Below are 21,607 nucleotides of genomic sequence, written 5' to 3'. Positions count from 1 at the left end.
GAGGAAGATGTTTGTCAGTGCGAAGTAGCAGGGCCCCAATCGTGCATCTGGGAGCAGATTCCTGGCGGTGGGGGAGGGGTGTGGTGCAGAGCAGGAACCTGGGAAAGGCTGGGCTTTAGGGACAACCCTGCCACCTACAAAAATCCAACAGCTTTCTGTTCCAGCATGGTGCTCAGTATTAGGGTCAAGTTCACATTTTTCTCCCCGGATGTATTTTATTTTCCAATTTCTTTTATTTCCCATCTGAACCACTTTTAAGTGTACAGCTCTCTGGTATTAAGCACATCCGTTGCGCAGCCATCACCACCATCCATCTCCAGAACTTTTCCTCTGGTAAAACTAAACATCTGTGCTCATGAAACACTGGATCCCTGTTTCCTCTTTTCCAAGCTCTGGCACCCACCCTGCTACTTTCTGTCTCTATAAACCTGATTACTCTAAGCACCTTGGATAAGTGGAATCATACAGTACTTGTCCTTTTGTGTCTGGCTTATTTCACTTAGCAGACTGTCTCTGAGGTTCATCCCTGTTGTAGCCTGTGTCAGAATTTCCTTCCTTTCTACAGCCGAATAATATTCTACTATGGGTATATACCACCCATTGTGTATACTCATCTGTTGATGGGTTGCTACTATGAATAATGCTGCTATGAACACAAGTGTACAAATATCTCTGGGAGAAACTGGTTTCAATTCTTTGGGGTCTAACCCAGAAGTGAAATTGCTACATCATCAGTTTTTTGAGGAAATGTCATACCGATTTCCACAGCGACTGCACCGTTCTACATCCCTGCCAAGTGTGCCCTGGGTACCAACCCCTCCACATCCTCACCATCACTGGCTATTTCCTCCCTCCCTCCCTTCCTCTCTCCCTTCTTTCCTTTCTTTTTATGGCCACATCCACAGCATATGGAAGTTCCCAGGCCAGGGACTGAAGCTGAGCCACAGCTACAACCTACTCTGGGTCAGGGATCAAACCCAAGTCTTTGCAGCACCCCAAGCCACTGCAGCTGAATTCTTAACCCACTGCGCCACAGTGGGAACTCCCCACCTCATATTTTCTAATGCAAGTACATGTTTATTCCTGTTGAGTGGGAGAAGACAATGACTGAAATGGGTTCTAAGTGAATATAATCTCTTTTAGTTGTTTTAGTGACTCAGGTTTTACGGGAATAAACAAGAACAAGTATTTTAAAAATAAACCCCAGGACTCCTGGCCATGACTCCTTCTGTGCCTGTGGCTTTGGCATCTACTGTCATAGCTGATGACTCAGAAAGTCACTTGCCATTGCCCAGGTAACCCCTTCCCCAGGGAGTCCTCCTTAAGGGTCACAGCAAGATGGGTCCATTTAAAATCATACAGAATCATTCATTTCCCCCACTGTCTGGAGAGACAATGGCCATCCACACTGGGCAAGGCCCTGGGTTTTGTTTTCTTTACTCTTTGGTACACCTGTGAACAGACAAGCTGAGCCTCTTTGCAAATGCGGTGATCCATGAATACAAATGAATTCATCTGTGTGACAGCATGGCCTCGGGTTACCCTCTACAAACCCAAAGGACAAACATTCCCTGCCTTCTCTCCATTTGGGGTACCCGCCACTCCTGTGCATCTGCATCATCTAGCAAAGGTCCTGGGCTCAGGCCCACTCTGGCCCCTAAGCTGAAGGGGCTGGGGAGAAGGTGAATGTCCCTGACGCTGAACAACGGCCTCTGTCCCCTGCCTTGGCTGTCACGGCCGGTCTTCCCTCAAGGGAACCTGACACTTACTTCTGTCTGAGCTGTGATTCTAAGAGTCCTTGGGGCCTGGAAACCCCAACACCTTCCCCAAAGAGGAGAATCCTGTTCCATCTTTGATCAATGAAGCAATCATGTGAGGTGGGGTGAGGTCCGGGGGGAGGAAGCTGACCCGAGTTTTTATCTGCTGGACAGTGGCATCTGCAGTTCATGTTTGCATTGTGTGCTCCCAGCCCCCGCCCCCATTTTCCTGGAATCTGTGCTTCTGGGTGATTCTGGAAGTGGATGATTTAAAAGTCTAACAAGAGACTCTCATACTAAGTGAAGTAAGTCAGAAAGAGAAAGACAAATACCATAGGATATCACTTAGGATATCACAAAGGAACCTTTCCATAGACAAGAAATTCATGGACTTGGAGAAGAGACTTGTGGTTGCCAAGGGGGAAGGGGAGGGAGTGGGATGGACTGGGAGTCTAGGGTTAATAGAAGCAAACTATTGCCTTTGGAGTGGATAAGCAATGAGATCCTGGTTAAGCAATGAGATATAGCACAGGAAACTATATCCAGTCACTTGTGATAGAGCATGATGGAGGATAATGTGAGAAAAAGAATGTGTGTGTGTGTGTGTGTGTGTGTGTGTATATATGTATGACGGGTCACTTTGCTGTACAGTAGAAATTGACAACACTGTAAATCAACTATAATGGAAAAAATTAAAATCATTAAAAAAAAAAGTCTAACAAGTGGCCCTTTGTTGGGGGAATATGACTCTCAGAGTCCTGAGAAAGTAGCCTGAGATTCAGAGGCTTGCATGGGGTGACCCTGGATGACAGCTGTTTACCCTGTTTGTCCTCAAAAAGAGATGCCCCGCCACTGAGGAGGCGCTAGAGGGCAGCACATGGGGATGGAGTGGGGGTTGGGCAGGTCTGGTGGTTGGAGGGTGGATGGGACACAGACTTGCCGGATCCCACCCAATCCCCTCCAAGTCCTCTGGGGACACAGATCCCAGAGATGACGGATCCAGCCCAGAGCCTTGCCTGCAGTGGTGGGTACGTCACCTTTTGCCACCAGAGCTGTGCTGGCTCCCAGTTCCCTCATCATCCAGAGCAAGTCAGACCTGTCCCTTTGCCACCCACTATCCCATGTTTCCTACTTAAGGGCAGAAAACCTAGACAAGGACCTCTGAGATGTAATTTTACCTTAAACATCACTAAACCCATTTCATCACAGTTGCTACCTCATGTGACGGTGAGATTTTTCTGAAAAATACAGAGTTCCCATCGTGGCTCAGTGGTTAACGAACCCAACTAGTATCCATGAGGATTCAGGTTCAATCCCTGACCTTGCTCAGTGGATTAAGGATCCGGCGTTGCTGTGACTGTGGTGTAGGCTGGTGGCTACACCTCTGATTCAAACCCTAGCCTGGGAACCTCCATGTGCCATGGGTGCAGCCCTCAAAGAACAAAAGATAAATAAATAAATAAAATAAAAATAATTCCCTGAATTTCCTGAAAAACTCATTCCATCAGGATATGTCACCTTGTCAGTGTCATCAAATACTTGTTACTGAATACCTTTTTTTTTCATAATAATCTTCATTATGTTTCTCTGTTCAAGTATGTAGCCAGCAAAAGGTGTCACAACAGGAAAAGGAAATCAGCCCACAATCCCACCCTTTTGGGGTTTAAGGTACCATTATATCAAATACCATGTGTTATATAAACACATTTTAAAGGGTGCATTGTTTCCCCCTCTCAATTGCCCTTCTGTACCCCTAAAACTTTCAGGGTGCCAAATACAGACACAGTACCTTCAAAACCATGATGATAAAGATCATATTTTTTAAGTCTTAGAAAGGCTTACTTTTGGTTTCCTATGAAGCTAGAGGATTGTTCCTATTGCCCAATAATTGATAAAAATCTCAAGAACCTTGAAAAAAAAAATAACTTCACAGCAAAGGAGAGAGGTTGAGAAGGACACAGTGAGCCCGTATGCGTGGCTCCCAGGCACTGACTGTGGAGTCTGGGCATCACGGCACTTTGCAGGTTTGGAGCTGGGCTCATGCTTTAGTAAACAGACTTAGAAGCTACTGGCTCTCCTGTACCATCCTTTCCAGCTAAAGGGAGAGGTCCACGATGCTGGGGGAGTCAGAGAACCGGGTCAGGGTGGGGGAGGCATGAGGGTGAGTCCATTAACTATGGCTCACAGAGACGTCCCCGACCACATGGCCCATGACACACAAAGTCACATCTGCCCTTGAGGCTGCAAAGATGTGCGTGTCACATGACGATGACACCCTAGACAGCCATCAGCCTGTCAGCTTTCCCCTTCAGTGTGTGAAGGTGTTAGGGGTGCAGGGAGGGCCTGAGTCCAGGCAATGGGCCACCTTCCTCTTCATCTTCTCCTCCTTCTTGGTGAGGTGGGAGAGGGGTTGGGTGGCCCAGGCCTCTGACCGGCCCCTGGACCCTGAAGACCGCATTCTCGAGTGAGTCCCTCTCTAGCCTGCGGTGCAGGAACCCTCTTCCTGGGCGTATTCACCCTGGGCCACACCACACCCTTTCCTCTGCCTTCCGTCCGTGGTGCTCTGGGAACCCAAAACTGCACCTGAGTCAGGTAAATACCCCTTCTCCCACCTTTGCAGGGGGGCTTCCGGATGTGGGAGTCAAAGTGACCCCAGAATATGTTTCTGAGCAGCCCAGAATCTGCAGGGCTTCTCTGAGCATGGCCCTCGGCCAGGGCACACCAAGGGGGGTGGGGCGGGAGCTCTACGAACAGACCAGGATACCAATAACTCCAACTCCATCCACCCCACAGCGAGGCTCGTCTGCAGGGGGAAAATGACCATCTGCTTTATTCTTTCTGTACTTGGGTTCATAAATGATACATATTGTATCATAATGGTGGCACCAGGAGCCTCACTGTTTATACACAAAAAAGCTTAAGTCCTCTTCCTGGACGGCGAAGGGGGAGGGTGCCTTCTGGGATCAGCTCCCCACCCTGCTGAGGTCAGAAACCCCCCACCTTCTTGTCAAACTTTCCCTGTTGCCGTCTATCAGCGCCATGCCTCACATTCCCACCCCTAAACCAGCAAGTTCTCATCGTCCTAAACTCGGCTATGGGAGCCTAGACGAAGTCAAGGGTGTTCCCGGCCCCCTCCCCCTTCGGCCAAATGTCATGATGACAGACAACAGATCAGAGCTGTTCTCCTTCGTTTAGGTCAGACACCTGGTCTGGTCATCCGCTCAGGCAGGAAAAACGAGGTATCATGGTGATTGTATCAGACCTCTAACTGCCATGAAAAATGTTATCCAAACCATATCTCCTAACCAGACCTGAATTTCTGCTCAAAGAATGAAAATCCACACAGCCCGAGGGCTGACGGCAGGTTCTGGTGACCCCGTGGGATGCCTTCTAGTGGCACTGACCATGACTCAGCCACGGGAACCTTAGGGGAATTCACCGGGGCAAGCAGGGTCCCTGGCTGCCCTCTGTGGGGGGTGTGGATGGAGAAGCTGGTGGGGGGGCGGGGGGGGGCTGCACTTGCCTTTATGGTGGTTCCAGGACCCAGGTCGTGCAGCAGGGACATCTCGGGGGGGCTCCTGGGCAGACCGTCGTCCTCAGAGCTCATGCCGGCATCCTCTCCCCGCTTGGCTGGAAGGCTCCCCGGAGGAGGTGGTGGCCCCATTTTCACATTACACTGTATTTTTAACTGGATTGGAATAAAGAACATGTGCTGTGGTTTTCATTCGCGACCTCTCTCAACAAATCCTCCCACTGCGTTGCATTCACGCAGGAGCTATTTTCAAGGCCAGGGCAGGGAACTGAACTGCATACATGTCTGCCAACAGCTGTCTTGGTGTCATTGTGAAGATGAGTGGCTATCACTGAGAAGGTGACACGGTCCAGCCGTAACAAACTGGGCAAGCCTCGGGAGAGCTGTGACATGTGTGCACTTAGAACTGAAAAGACACCAAGCGAGCCCAGCAGAAATCACTGGAGGACTTCCCCACCCATATCCGACATACACACCCGGGGTCAAGGCCAAGGGTAAGTTTACCTGCAGAGCTTTAATCCGGTCACACACGTTTTCTTGGGAAAAAACCCTCACAGGCCGAGTAGGGTCTTGTCCCGATTCAGGAATGAAAATACTGTCGTGCGAGAGGGCCCGGCTGCCCAGCGCGCCCCTTGACTCCCTAGGATAAAAGAGGCATGTGACACTAGGCTCTCCCCGGGGTCGTGGGGTGGGGACGCTCAGGGTGAACATGGGGAATGCAGGTTAACAGCACATCGTACAACAAGTCTTCAGCTGCCTTCATTTTGTAATGGCTTCTGACTTTGGTTCATCTTGTCAAATATCACAGTCAAGGTCAACTACGAGGAGCTTTGCGGAGACAGGAGTTTTCCTAACAGATCTGGAGGTTGTGTGAATTCCTCTCGTGAATGGGAAAACCAAGGTCTGCCGAGGTGTGAGTTCTGAGACAGCAGACGTGCCAAAAAGAAGGGCTGGCAGGGGACCTGGGGTGGGGGGTGGTGCTGGCGGGCTGCGTAGAGATGCTGTGGATGCCCGGGGAGTGTGAGGTAGGTCCTTCCTTGTGGGCAAACATGCAGCCCCCTCAGTGGGCTGGAGGCTGTGTCTGCTCAGCAGGCTGAGGGCCTGCCTGACCGAGACATCCTCACAGAGTGGTCCAACACGCATCTCCACGGCTGGGTTTGACATGAGGATCGCAAACGTGCAAAGCCATGCCCTCCTCTCTCTGCCTGATATCTGTGTAACCCAGCCCATGTGCCGAGGTCCTGGCGGTCCTTCTGGCATCACTATCCTAGCCCTTTACCCAGCTCTGAGCTCTAGGCTCCAATTGGGAACTGAACCCACAGGGCATTTGCAAAACATCCTAGGAGGATGTGGCAATTAGCTGTCATTTTCCTAGTGGGGCTGGTGGCCTGAACAGTAGGTGGAAGGAGGTGACTGAGACACTACGATAAAGGAAGGAAAACCCATCTCACAGACGCTGCCATCCCCTGCACCCTCCCCCGCCCCAGCCCACCCTCTGCACCATCCCAGCCCCCGCCCTCGGCATACTGTGAGGCATTAGGGACTCCCAGGTGTGACCCTCCTCCATTGCAAGTCCCACTGTGTTGGTTAGTGATGTTCTCAACTTCTTTCTAGCCCGCTGTAGTACGTCTGCAAGTGGGGAACCTCAGCTCCCAGAATGGAGTGTGTCCTCACATTTCTGGGAGGTTGAATTCCAGAACCAGGAGGTCCTCCCTGCCCAGGGCATCTCTCGCCACAAAGACAACATGCAAGTCTAGGCTTTCCTCTCATAGCGGGCAGCCCATGGCCACAATCTTCAGAAACCACAGTCACAGCCCAGACACCTCCACTTTGGGTGTAACTACAAGTTGAGACGAAAAGGCCTCTGCAAAGACACCCTGGCAAAGGCCCCAAATGCTGTGTGCTCAAGGCCACTGACTACAGCAACATTTTTAGATGCAAAAGACTGGAAACAGCCCACCTGTTCCTCATCAGGTACCTGAATCAACTATAGGGCATCCATAATAAAGGCTCTGCAGCTGATCACACGGGTGAGAAGGGGCCCTGTTCATGGGCAGCACCAGACTCTCCCACGTGGAAAATGAAAAGAGGGCAGAACGGTGTTTATGTGTGTTAGCTCTGGGTGGGAAAGAGGGGACAGACAGGAGAGGGTATGTTTGCTTATATTTAAAAAAAAAATAGATGGATAAGGAACAAATGAATAAAAAGAGTCTCTCTGAAAAACAAATACAATATGATATCACTTATATCTGGAATCTAATATATGGCACAAATGAACCTTTCCACAGAAAAAAAACTCATGGACTTGGAGAACAGACTTGTGGTTGCCAAGGGGGAGGGGGAGGGATTGGGATGGACTGGGGCTTGGAGTTAACAGATGCAAATTATTGCCTTTTAAGCAATGAGATCCTGCTGTATAGCACAGGGAGCTGGATATATCTAGTCATTTGTAATGGAGCATGATGGAGGGTGATTTCGGAAAAAGAATGTATATATGTATGTGTGACTGGGTCAATCTGCTGTACAATAGAAAACTGACAGAACACTGTAAACCAGCTAGAATGGAAAAAATAAAAATCATTAAAAAATAGTCTCTGAAGGGGAAGGACAGAGCAAGATGGGGAAACAGAGTGCCAAAGTATTTACTTACATTTACAATTTTGTCTTTGAAGCTATATAAACATTTTGCATAGTTAAGAGACAAAAATCAAACAAAAAGAGAAATCAATCTCAAAAACTAGAAAACAACCGGAAACAAATGAGCCTAATTTTATATCAGGTTGGTGGAATAAGCACACAGAGAAAAGAATGATTTCAAGTGACTTTAACTCGACATTCAAGTGACTTTTGACTCCGCATCCACAATGGGAGAAATTCTAAAATTGAAAAACACCAAGACTGCAACTTGTACTTGGTAGTTTTATATCAGTAGCAATATCTATTTTAAAAAGTGCAAAACAGGAGTTCCCATCATGGCGTAGCAGAAATGAATCCGACTGGGAACCATGAGATTGCAAGTTCCATCCCTGGCATCACTCAGTAGGTTGGGGATATGGCGTTGCCATGAGCTGTGATGCAGGTTGCAGACATGGCTCCGATCTGGCATTGCTGTGGCTGTGGTATAGGCCAGCAGCTGTAGCTCAGATTGGTCCCCTAGCCTGGGAACTTCTGTGTGGCAGAGGTCTGGCCCTAAAAAGACAAAATAAATAAGTAAATAAATAAATAAATAAAAATAAAAAGTGCAAAACAATTTTATAGGGTGTAACTTCTGTGTGAGAAAAGGGGGTAGTGAAATTATTATAAATATACTGTATAATGACAAAAGTAAAGAATTTTGTTAGTATCATTAGGAACCAAGATTTCTAGTACAAGAGAAAAGTGAATTCAAACAGAGAATCAAGGAAGTAAAAATGTTGTCCAATGAAATCTGAACTGGAAATGTCAGTGAATTAATGACTTACTTTTGTCTCAAAAAAACCCGTATATTTTCTAGTTATATATACTGGAAAGGTCTAGAAGCAAGACAGCCAACTTGCAATCACTCCCTCTGGCAGCCAAATTGTGGTCTCTAAAAACCATTTCACACTAAAAGGAATCTGTGAAGAAATGGCTGATCAAAGGGCCAGGATAAGGAGTTCCCGATGTGCCACAGTGGAATTGGCGGTGTCTTAGGAACACTGCGATGCAGATTCGATCCCTGGCCTGGCACACTGGGTTAAGGATCTGAAGTTGCTGCAGCTGTGGCTTAGGTGGCAACTGCAGCTTGATTCTGATCCCTGGCCTGGGAACTCCATTTGCTGTGAGGTGGCCAAAAAAGGGAAAAAAGGGTAGGAAATGTGCAAAATAACCTGGGATTTCTAATTGTGTAAGAAAGCAAAGAACCTTTCAGAGACAAATGGGGTTATGTCAAAAGGACCCAGGAGGTAATCTGAAGTGACTCTCCATAGCCTATGATGGGGCAGTGTGAGAATAAAAATGAATAAAGACGGCCATGGGTTAAAGCAAATCAAATACATAAAAATGGGTGCATACACAATGATATTCAAGAAAAAAGAAAAGAAAAAAAAAGCCCAACTCATCCCTTAGTGTTGATGTGTGGAAAAGGAAACCCTTTTGCACTGTTAGTGGGCATGAGATTTGGGGCAGTCACTATGTGATTTGGGGCAGTCGCTCCTCCACAGTGCAGAGGTTCCTCAAAAAATTAAAAATGGAACTCCCACATGATGCAACAATTCCACTTCTGGGTGTTTGTCTGAAGGAAAGGAAAACAGGATCTTGAAGGGGTATCTGCACCCCTATATCCACTGTGGCATGATTCACAACAGCTAAAACATGGGAGCAATTTAACGGGGGCACAGATAAGGAAGATGTGGTGCACATATACAATGGGATATTATTTAGGCATGAGAACAAAGGACATCTGTCATTTTCAACCACGTGGCTGGACCTTGAAGGAATTATGCTATGTGAGATAAGTTGGACACAGAAAGCTATGATCTCCCTTACATCTGCCCTCTAGAGAAAGCTGAACTCATAGACACAGAGAGTAGAAAGATGGCTACCAAAGGCTGTGGGGGTGGGGAATGGGGAGATGCTGGTCAAAGGGTAAAAACTTCCAGGTATAAGATGGATAAGCTCTGAGGATCTATAGCACAGAGACTGTAGTTGGTAACACTGCATTATATACTTGACAATTACTGAGAGAGTAGATCTTCAATGTTCTCATCACGCACACACAAAAAAGTAATTAAGTGACATGATGCAGGTATTAGCTTATGCTACAGGGGTCATCGTTTTGCTGCCTGGAAGTGTATTAAATTAACACCTTAAAACTCCCACAATGTCATATGGCAATTATCTCTCAGCAAAGCTGAGGGTGGGGGGAACAGAAACAAGAAGAAGGGATCTTGTTTCATCTCTGCTAAGAACATTATCTGCAATTCCTGGGCCTCATACTACCCCACCCCAGCTCACTCCAGCAAACTTACCAGTAATTAAGGAGCTGGCCCTGCCAGGTACTGGGAACATAGACATGAAAAGGGCACTGTCCCCACTGTCCATGGGCTCTGGTGATAGAGAGGAGATGGACAAACGGATAGGGCATTTCAGCCCCGCCCAGCCCTCCTGCTGTGCTCTTGCTTGCTGGCTGAAGGGGCCGCTGAGTGTTATGGTCAAGAGACCAGGGGTGGGGGGATAGGGTGGGGAGGCGGGTGGGGACAAGTGCCATCATTTCCCAGGGGGGACATTTAACAGTGAGCTCTATTAAATGATAATGTCTTGCTCCCCAAGAGTTTGGAGCTGCCTAAAAAATGCATGTATAGCCAGTACTCTCTGCTCTTCACAAAGTACCTGGTGGGTCCTGTCTGGTCCCTGTCAGCACCAGGAAAAAAAAAAAAAAAAAAAATCTGAAAGGAAAAACTCAAATCTCTCCTCATTGGTCGTTTGGTGCCACCAAGTGGCCAGTGTAATTTCTACTCCATCAGAGACAGCGGGGAGATGCAGAGGCGGGAGGAGAGAGACTCCCTCCGTAGGATGCTGAAGCCCATCTCTGAGGTCTGTTTCCCAAGCCCTGGGGTCCTTGTGCCCCCTGAAGAGTTTTATCTTCAAATTAAGGTGCTGACTTTGTTCTAAAGAAAATACAGAGAGCTCCCTGAGAGCTCAGCGGTTTAAAGACCCAGTGTTGTCCCTGCTATGGCTCAGGTCCAATCCCTGGCCATGGCACCTCTGCATGCTGCAGGCATGGCCAAAAAAGAAAAAGAAAAGAAAAGAAAAGAAAAGAAAAGAAAAGAAAAGAAAAGAAAGGAAAGGAAAGGAAAGGAAAGGAAAGGAAAAGAAAAGAAAAGAAAAGAAAATATAAAAGCTGTCATTGTGGAGTTCCCGCCACAGCACAGTGAGTTAAGAATCCGACTGCAGTAGCTCAGGTTGCTGCAGAGGCACTGGTTCAATCCCCAGCCAGGCTCAGTGGGTTAAAGGATCCAGCACTGCTGCATCTGTGGCGAGGTCACAGCTGTGGCTTGGAATCAATCCCTAACCTGGGAACGTCCATATGCCGTGGGTAAATAACTGCTCCAATAATGAAAGCATATGTATTGTAACTATATCTTGATGAAATCCAAGTTACAAAAATAAGGACTTCCTCACTAGCTTTTCTCATATTTCATGCCTACTGATTCTGTTCTTCCTAACAATATTTTTGGATAATTTTTCTAAGACAGAACAGCAGGGAGCCTTTCCCTCACGCCCACCTCTCTCTCAAATGGAACATTTTCTTAGGTTACTCAGGATTCCAGGCTTAGAGAGATGTATTTTTCTGGTATAGTATCCAGGTCCTCAAGAGAGTTTTAAGTCAAATTAAAACAAGGATTGCATCCTAATCTTTCCACTTCCAGCTGTGGGACATGGGGGTAAATGTTCCAAAATGTCTCCAAAGCTTGGTTTGCTCATTTACAAAATGATATACCTGACCTCCTCTCCCAGAGTTATTGAAGATTTTTAATATTTACACACCTGGCACATAACAGATACCTCATAATATTTCCCTTCACCAACTTTCTCCATCCTTATGTACAAACAGACAGAAAACACCACTTCTACAGAAGAACTTCCAATACTATGACTAAAGCATAAAGTTGGCTCAGAGAGTCACTGCGTTACCATGACAACGAGCCTGCATACTTGAGGTCTCCTGCCCCCCCCCCCCAGCTCCTTGGAACACACAAGCCTGAAGGGTGAAAAAGGCAACTTACTCCAGCTCATCCTCTGAGTCGCAGCCGGCTGGCCCTGACTCGACGGCAATGACCTCGTTCTTCACCTGACTTTGTTTCCAGGTGCTGCTTCCTGTGGAAGAAGGCGATTCCTTCCTCTTCTTCTTCCCGAAGAACTTCTTAAACGTTTTGAATTTGGACTTTTTCTTTCCTATGCAGAAAGACTGTGTGTGAGCATTTACCAAACATGTACCAGATGCGCGTGAGCAGGAAAGTGAGATTTCTGTCTTTGCATCAACCACTCGCTCCTGAAAAGTCCTTCCACCCTACAGGACGTGAAGCACACGGTGTACCTGGAAACCAATCTTGATTTCTGTTTATTTTGAACATTGAATAAAAGAACTAAGAAAGCTTTGGAGCACGATCACAGAATAATCAAAGCACGAACAATTTTCCTCTCACTTGAAATCAACCCTATTTAATAGATCTTTCACCTTTTTGGTTAAACTTATTCCTAAAGAGTTTATTGTTTTGTTTTGTTGTTTTGTTGGCTGAGCCTGCAGCATGTGGAAATTCCTGGGCATTGTCAAAGCAGTGACAATGCCAGGTCCTTAACCCCCTGCTGAGCCACCAGGGAACTCAAAGAGTTTACTATTTTGATGCAACCACTTTCCTTATTTCTATTGCCATGCATTTCTTTTGCCCATTCTCAAATTCATACAGCACATCCTGTGGCAGGGAATCATGGAGTAGAGGCTCTTGCGTGTGCTTCTTTCAGGGCATATACTGCTTCTGAGATTTGGCATGATGGTACATAGCATGTATTCTTCCCCTTTTTCTAAATGGCTGAGGAATATTCCATTGTATAAAGGATATCAAGTTTTAATCTCTAAAATATACACAGTCAAAAGCAAAAGAATCCTGAGGAGGTAAAGGCCATAATGACAACACAAATTATTTTTCAAAAATAATCCTTGTATGTGCTTCACTGAGCCTGGATGTGGGGACCACAGACAATCGGAGGAAGCCCAGCCTCTCAGGCCAGTGGAGCTCCTGGAGCGCTGAACGCTGTGATGCACTAACAACTTTGGTGGAGAAAAACCATGAAATGGTGGTGACAGTGCTGGCCCGACCCTGCCAGGCTTCCTGGGTTGTTAGAATCCACACTTTTAAAGATGTTGTAATTTCTTCTCTTACATTCCCTTCTCACCCCCAAATTCCATCATATGCCCCCCCCATTTCAGCAGCTCACCAAAGCTCATTTCTTTCCTTCTGAATATTTATGAACACTAACAATAGAAGGATGTGATAAAACAGATTACCAGGGCGCTATCTAATCTACCCAGGAAATTTGCCAATAACTGATTTGTTTTATTAGTAAATCATTTTGTAGGCTGAAGTCCTTTTTTAAAAAAAATTTTTTTAAAGCAATGGAGCATTTTATTTTATTTTAGGACCATGCCTGAGGCATATGAAGGTTCCCAGGCTAGGGGCTGAATTGTAGTTGCAGCTGCCGGCCTATAGCACAGCCACAGCAACAGAGGGTCCCAGCCTCATCTGCATCCCACACCTCAGCTCATGGCAACACCAGATCAGATTCTTAACCCACTGATCGAGGCCAGGGATTGAACCTGCATCTTCATGGATTCTAGTCAGGTTCGTTTCTGCTGAGCCACGAGAACGCCAATGGAACATTTTATGTATTTAATTATTTTGGCCATGGTGTGCAGCAGGTTGATGTGGGATCTCAGTTCCCGGACCAGGAACTAATCCCAGGCCACAGCAGTGAAAGCGCTGAGTCCTACCCACTAGACTACCAGAGAACTCCCTGATTTCCTTTTGAAAGAACCAGGAGCTTTATGTTTTGTTTATTTTAAAGCCCTCCTTGGGAAGCTTCCATGACCTGCCCTTAATGTGGAGAACTTCTTAGGATGACTCTACACTTGGATTCAAACCTCCATTACCTTGGAGCAAATTTCTGCCTCCAAAGGAAATGAGCTCTACAGCCAGGTTCCCTTAACTCCCAGTGGAAGTTTCCTTCACAGAATGTTTTATGTTGTTAACTGATGGTTCTTAAAGAGAGTTTATTATTTGGAAAAGTCCTTAAGAATTTTCTGAATCTGCCAGGACACCATCCGGCCTTTGGCTGGTCGACAACCAGGTATGCACTCCTAACATCTGAACAAACACGCAGCCTCACGAAGATGCTGCTTCAGGGTTAAACAGAGTGGCTATGAAGACCTAGAGTGCATCACCGCTGGACACATCTGTTTGCTTTGCTGTGCATTGGGGGCCTGTTTGTGTTATTTATGTCCACCTGCTAGGCTTTTTCATTCAATGTCTTTAACGGTTACAGGAACTATTTAGGTTTTCTACTTCTTGAGTTTATTGTCTCAGTTTTCTAGAAGTTATTTCCCCCCACATTTTCAAATGTATTGGCATAGTTATTAATAACATCCTCTTATTATTTTAGCATTCATACTACTTAAAATAAAGCCACCTTTTCTCAGCCTTGATATTACCTGTACCTCCTTTTTTCCTTGATCAATTACACTAAAGGTTTGTCAACTTCATATGCCTAAAAGTTTGGCTTTAATTCCCTTTACTAAATGGTTTTGGTTTTGTTTTTGCCGTTTAGGGCTGCACCTGCGGTATATGAAGGTTCCAGGCTAGGGGTGGAATGGAACTACAGCTGCCAGTCTATGCCACAGCCATAGCAACAATCCGAGCCACATCTGCGACCTACGTTGGCATGCAGCAACGCTGGATCCTTAACCACTCAGCGAGGCCAGGGATCGAACCTGAGTCCTCATGGATACTAGTTGGGTTTGTAAACCGCTGAGCCCCAAAGGGAACTCCCTGTTTGTTTTTTTATTGTATTAATTTCTGTTCTGGTTTTTCTTTCCTTCCTCTTGCTTTCTTCAGGTTTAGTTTTGCTATCTTTTTAAACATCTTGAGATGAATACTTGGCTACTTAATTTTTAGGCTTTCTGTTTGTATAATACACACATTTAAGGCAATATACTTCCCTCTAAATCTGTTTTAGCTTTATCTATATGTCTTGATATATAGTTTCCTTACTGTTTGGTTGAAAACATTTTCTAATTTTCATTATAATCCCTACTAGGACCTATAGGTTATTTAGAAAAGTATGTCTTAATATCCAAGCACTTGGGGATTTTCTTATTATCTCTGTCATTGAGCTCTGGTTTAACTGCACTGTGGTCACAAAACATACTCTGTATAATTGGAATCCATTCAAATTTGTCAAGCCTTGCTTTACAGCTTACCATAAATTTTTAAATGTTCCTAGGGTGCTTGAAAATATGGTACTTTCTTCAATGTCCTATATACATCAATTAGGACAAGCCCTCTTTCTTTTTAATTGTGTTGTCCAAATACTTCCTCTTTAATTTTTAACAATTTGTCCTATCAGTTACCGATGGAGATGTATTACAAAATAACTGACCCTGACTATAGATTTATCTTAATTTCACTGTCAATTTCTACTTTGTATAACTTTTGACTTTATGTTGGTAAATGTCATAGAAAGGTAACATTAATATCTTGCTGGGGAAGTTAATCTTTTGTAAAATGATTCCCTTTCTTTTTAGTGATGCTTTTTACCTTAAACTTTTACTGTTATTAATACAGCTATACCAGCTTCCTTTGGCTCAGTGTTTGCAAGGTGTTTTTTTGTTTGTTTGTTTTTTTCTGTCCTTTTACCTTCAACTCTTCTGAATCCTCACATTTAAGAGAGTTAGAGTTTTAAAAAGCCAACCTGATGGTCTTTAACACCTATTTTTTTAGGGTTGAACCTGGGGTATCTGAAGGTTCCCAGGCTAGAGGTCAAATTGGGGCTATAGCCAGCAGCCTACGCCACAGACACAGTCATGGTATCACCAGATCTGAGCTGCATCTTTGCCCTGAGGCTCGCGGCAACGCCGGGTCCTTAACCCACTGAGAAAGGCCAGGGATCAAACCTGTGTCCTCATGGATACTAGTCAGATTTGTTTCCGCTGAGCCATGACAGGAATTCCTGGTCTTTAACTTCTAACTGGAACGATTAATGCAGTCAGCTACTGACACACTAATTGCTGACAGGTTAACAGAGACAAGCCTACCATCTTATGTGGTTTTTCTTAATCTCCTTTCTTCCTGTCTTTGGATTAACTGACTTTAAAAGGTTATTCAATTTCTTCCCGCTTCTAGTTTGTAAACTCCCTTTTATCTCTGCTTTTTGGGGGGTTACCCTGGAAACTAAACAACATATTCTGAGACAAAACAAGAAAGCTAGAGTAAGCTGGAGTGCTTTAATTTTTATGCCCTATTACTTTCATTCTGATCTTTAAAAACCCAAAAGATATTATTCCATGTCCATGTTCATTTAGATGTGGCTGCTTGTTTCTTATTTTCTTTGCTTGTCATTCTTTCCCGTGTTCAGACCCTTGATAAGGATAATCTTCCTTCTGCCTAAAGGCAGATTCCTTTAGAATCTACTTTAGTGATGGTCTCCTAGTGAGAAATTCAGCTTTTGTTTGTCTGAAAATATCTTTATTTCTCCTTCATTCTTGGAATATCATTTTCGTGGGTATAAGGTTTACCCAGGCTGATAGTTAAACTTTTGTGAGAAACTGATAAAATAATACTAAAGACATTATTTCACTGCTCAATGGCTTCTGTTGGGTTGAGAAGTCAGTTTATTGTTCCTTTGAAGGTAATTTGCCTTTTTTTTTTCCCTCAGACTAATTTTAAGATTTTTCATTTTGTCTTGGGTTTTCTATATTCTTGTTCTGTGTGGGTTTCCTTTACTTTATCCTTCTTGGGATTCATTCAGCTTCTTAAATCTGTGGATTGGATCATATTTTTAAAAATCAATTCCAGAAAATTCACAAGTACTCTCTCCTCTCCTGAGATGGAGCTCCAATGTCTGTTACACCCTTTCACTGATTGCTATGCTTCTTGTCCTATTTCTGAGTTCTCCTTTTTTTTTCATTTTGTGACTCTTTGATACATTCTGTATGCCTTGTGATTTATCCTGAGCTGATATAATCTGCTATTAAACTCATGCACTGAATTTTTAATTGCATAGCTTATTTCTAAAAAATCCATTTGATTTGTTTTTCAAATCTGGTACAACATTTAAAAGTTGTTTTAGGAGTACCCATCATGGGTCAGTGGTTAGTGAACCCAACTACCATCCATGAGGATGCGGGTTTGATCCCTGGCCTTGATCAGTGGGTTAAGGATCTGGTGTTGCTGTGAGCTGTGGTAGAGGTCGCAGACGCAGCTCGGATCCCACATTGCTGTGGCTCTGGCATAGGCCAGCAGCTACAATTCTGATTGGACCCTTAACCTGGGAACCTCCATATGCCATGGGTGTGGCCCTGAAAAAAGAAAAAAAAAAAAGAAAAAAAAAAGTTGTTTTAAAAATAGCATCAGTAAGGAGTTCCCTGATGGCCTAGCAGTTAAGGATCTAGTATTATCACTGCTGTGGCTCAGGTCATACAGGTTGGATCCCTGGCCTAGAAATTTCCACAGGCCACACACACACACAAAATCACCTGAGTAAAATTCACTCTTTTTGGTGTATACAGAGTTGAATAATCACCACCAAAAATCAAGATACATCACTCCTATTGCTGTCTTTTGTAGTCAAACTCTTCCTCCATCTTTCACCCCTGGAAAGCACTGACATCTTCTTTGTTTTTATAGTTTTGTCTCTTCCAGATATGTCATATGGATCAGTTCATATAATATGCTTCCTTTTGATTCTGGCTTTTTTCACTTAGCACCACGCATTAGAGACTCAGCCAGGCTGTTACGTCAATCAATAGCTTGTCCTTAGTATAGCTGAGTACTGTCCCATGTATGCATATAAACAAAAATAAAGTTGCTATGGGCTTTTGTGTAAACATGAGGTTTCCTTTCTTTTGGGTAAATACCTAGGAGTAGGACTGGAAAGTCAGAGACTCAGTGTATGTTTAATTTTGTAAGAAGCTGATAAAATACTTTCCAAATTGGCTATTTTGCATTTTCATCAGCAATATATAAAAGTTCCAGTTGCTCTGCATCCTCACCAGCACTAGTTATTGTCAGATAGTTGTTTTTGCCATTCCAATAGGTATACAGTGGTATCTTGTTGTAGTTTTAATTTGCATTAACTAGTGACTGTTTTTTGTTTGTTTGTTTGTTTTTTGTCTTTTAGGGCCGCAACCGCGGCATATGGAGGTTCCCAGGCTAGTGGTCAAATCAGAGATGTAGCCGCCGGCCTACACCACAGCCATAGCAACACCAGATCCGAGCTGCATCTGTGACCTACACCACAGCTCATGGCAACACTGGATCCTTAAGCCACTGAGCAAGGCCGGGGATCAAACCTGTGTCCTCATGGATGCTCGTCAGATTCATTTCTGCTGAGCACGAAAGGAACTCCACTACTGACTACTGACGCTGAGCACTTTTTCATTTACTTCTTTGCCAACTGTGTTTCTTCTTCTTGGCTGCAGCATGTAGGTGGCCTGATGTGGAATCTCAGCTCCCAGACCAGAGACTGAACCCAGGCCGAAGCAGTAAAAGCACCCAGTCCTAACCACTAGGCCACCAGGGAACTCCCAGCTGTCTATCTTCTTAAGTAAATCATCTTGAAAAATCCTATGCCTATTTTTAATTGGGTTGTTAGTTTTCTTACTAATGAATTTTGAGAATTCTAAATACAAGTCCCTTGTCAAATGTGATCTACAAATATTTTCTCCCAGTCTGTGACCTGTCTTTTCATGTTCTTAATAATGTCTTTCACAGAAAAAGTTTTTAATTTTGATAAAGTCCAATTTATCCATTTTTTCTCTGAGGGGTTGAGGTGTGATATTTAAGAACTCTTATCTAATCCTAGGTCACAAATACTTTGTTTTCTTTTGAAGGTTTTATAGCGTTACATTTATGCCTATGATATTTTTTATTTTTTATTAGCGTATAGTTGATTTACAGTGTTTTGTCCATTTCTGCTGTATAGCAAAGTGACCCAGCCATACATAAATATACATTCTTTTTCTGATACTATCTTCCATCATGTTCTATCCCAAGAGATTAGATATAGTTTCCTGTGCTGTACAGTAGGACCTCATTGCTTATCCATTCTAAATGTACAGTTTGCATCTAATTTTTGTGTGCTCACTGAGGTATAGGCCAATTCATTTTTTTTACAGATGCATTTCTGATTGCTCTAGTACCATTTGTTAAAAAGACAGTTACCACTGTATCTTCATCAAAAATCAATTGGCTATGTTTGAATACATCTATGTCAGGGCTCTCTTCTATCCTATCTCTATGCATCCATTCTTTCTTTCATTGATACCACACTGGATTAATTATTACAGCTTTACAGGAAGTCTTGAGGGCAGATAATGTGAGTCTGCCAACTTTGTTCTTTTTCAAAACTGTTTTCACTCTTCTACTTCTTTTGCTTTTTCATGTAAATTCAGCTTGTCAATACTGGAAAAATATCCTGTTAGGATTTTGATTGTTTCATTTTTATTCCTCCCCCTCCCCACCAGGTTCTTTCAAAACAAATCATTACCATAGCATTCATATGGATTTGGCTGCTTCCGAAATTAAAAAAAAAAAAATCTTTGGCTTTCTATGGAAATCATATAAATGATTACTGGCCAATACTCTTTTTTTCCCCACTTGCTAGATTACCAGTTTATTACTGAGGACAGCAACTGCCAGATGAAGTACAGAGGGCGAGGTTCAGACTAGAGGATCTTCTGTCCTTGATGAACTCGGGTGTGTACTACAGCACGTGGATGGGTTGTGGACAGGTTCTGGTTCCCTCAGCTGGAAGATTCTTGCTACAGAATCTTCAACCCACTGCATCCTGCCTCTTCCGTGGCTGACTTATAAACAATACACTCTGCCCCACAAGTACCGACACACCTACCATTCTGCAGCTCAACTTGGGGAGAACTGCCTCTTAGCAACCCTGAGTCTTCCAGTCCACAAGCATGGTGTCTTCGTCCATTCGGGATGCTATAATAAAGCACCATGGACTTGGTGGCTTATAAATGACAGGAATTTATTTCTCACTGTTGTGGAGGCTGGGACTTTGAGATCAGGGTGCGAACGTGGCGGGGTTCTGTTGAGGGCTCTCTGACAGGTTTTTAGATATGGTTTCTTGTTGCGTCACCATATGGCAGAAAGCACTTAGCTCTCTGGCATCTTCATATAAGGGCACTAATTATAAGGGCACTAATTCCATTCATGATGGCTTTACCCTCACGACCCAACTACCTTCCAGAGGCCCCCCCGTCTAAATATAATCACTTTGGGGGTTTAACATTTAACACATGGATTTTGGGGGGACACAAACCTTCGGTCCATAACATGTAGTATATCACTCTATGTATTTAGGTCTTCACTGATTTCTATAAACAAGTATTTGTATTTTCAATATATGGATTCTACATATATATTCTTACATTCACACCTAAGTATTTCTTTGGATAGATGCTATTATAAATAGTACATTTCAAAATTTCTACTCTTCAATTGTTCATTGCTAGTTATATTGAAATACAACTGATTTTTGTATATTGACCTTGTATCTTGCCATCTTGCTAAAAGGGCTTAAGAGTTCTAGATAGTTTTTGATATTTTGTATAATCATGGCATCTGCAAAGAGAGAGAGTTTTATTTCTTCTATCTTTCTCCCTTTTATTTTTTTCTTTTGTCTTATAGCACTGGCTGTACCACTTTTTTTTTTAATTGCTATTTTAGGGCCAGCATATGGAGGTTCCCAGGGGTAGGGGTCGAATCAGAGCTGTAGCTGCCGGCCTACACACCACAGCCGCAGCAACGCAGGATCCGAGCCACATCTTTGACCTATACCACAGCTCATGGCAAAGCCAGATCCTTAACCCACTGAATGAGGCCAGGGATCAAACCCGTGTCCCTCATGGATACTAGTGGGTTCGTTAACTGCTGAGCCATGAAGAGAACTCCTATACCACTTTTTATAGTTCTTTGCTCTTTCCAGATATTTTCAAACTCGCATTATCTTCAAACATCGTAAGCATGGTTGTTTTATAGCATGTACTTGGTAATTCTGATATTTGATGCCTTTGTGTGTCTGTTTCTCTTGTTTCTGCTGTGTGTTGGTTTGCTAGGGCAGCCCTAACAAAGTACCACACATTCAGTGGCTTAAACAACAGAATTGTATTGTCTCAGTTCTGGAGGCCAGAAGTCTGAGATCAAGGTGTTGCTGGTGTGGTTAGTTCTTTCGAAGGGTCATGATGGAGAAATCTATTACATGTTTCTCCCCTAACCTGATGGTTTGCCAGCAACCTTTGGGGTTCCTTGGCTTGTAGAGGCATCACCCTAATGGCTGACTTCATCTCTTTTTGTTTTTTTCTTAAGGCTGCACTTTCAGCATATATAAGTTCCTAGGCTAGGGGTCGAATGGGAGTTGCACCTGCTGGCCTACACTACAGCCACCCCAATGTGGGATCCAAGCCACATCTACAAACTACACCATAGCTCACGGCAACACCGGATCCTTAACCATGGAAACCCACCGAGCGAGGCCAGGGATCAAACCTGCATCTTTATGGATACTT

General features: G+C 44.2%; 1 protein-coding gene across 9 annotated transcripts in view; it reads right to left on the bottom strand.

Annotated features, from left to right (window-relative positions):
* The window catches only part of CRACDL (CRACD like), a 138,505-nt gene that overhangs the window by 28,035 nt on the left and 88,863 nt on the right, over positions 1-21,607 (bottom strand). For all 9 annotated transcript variants that reach the window (XM_021087223.2, XM_021087224.2, XM_085016112.1 and 6 more), the window contains exons 3-5: positions 12,036-12,204; positions 5,794-5,929; positions 5,281-5,445 (exon numbers count right to left, since the gene is read on the bottom strand). In XM_021087223.2, the coding sequence (XP_020942882.1) occupies positions 5,281-5,445; positions 5,794-5,929; positions 12,036-12,204 (470 nt within the window). The remainder of the gene's footprint in view (positions 1-5,280; positions 5,446-5,793; positions 5,930-12,035; positions 12,205-21,607) is intronic.

Source organism: Sus scrofa, chromosome 3 (assembly GCF_054392235.1).
Source record: "Sus scrofa isolate SSC_HxYL_T2T_F1_AM1 chromosome 3, Sscrofa_HxYL_maternal_Yorkshire_Landrace_v2.0, whole genome shotgun sequence".
NCBI classification, from domain to species: domain Eukaryota; kingdom Metazoa; phylum Chordata; class Mammalia; order Artiodactyla; family Suidae; genus Sus; species Sus scrofa.
Note: the sequence above shows the minus strand (reverse complement) of the source record. Positions and strands in the feature narration are given on the sequence as shown.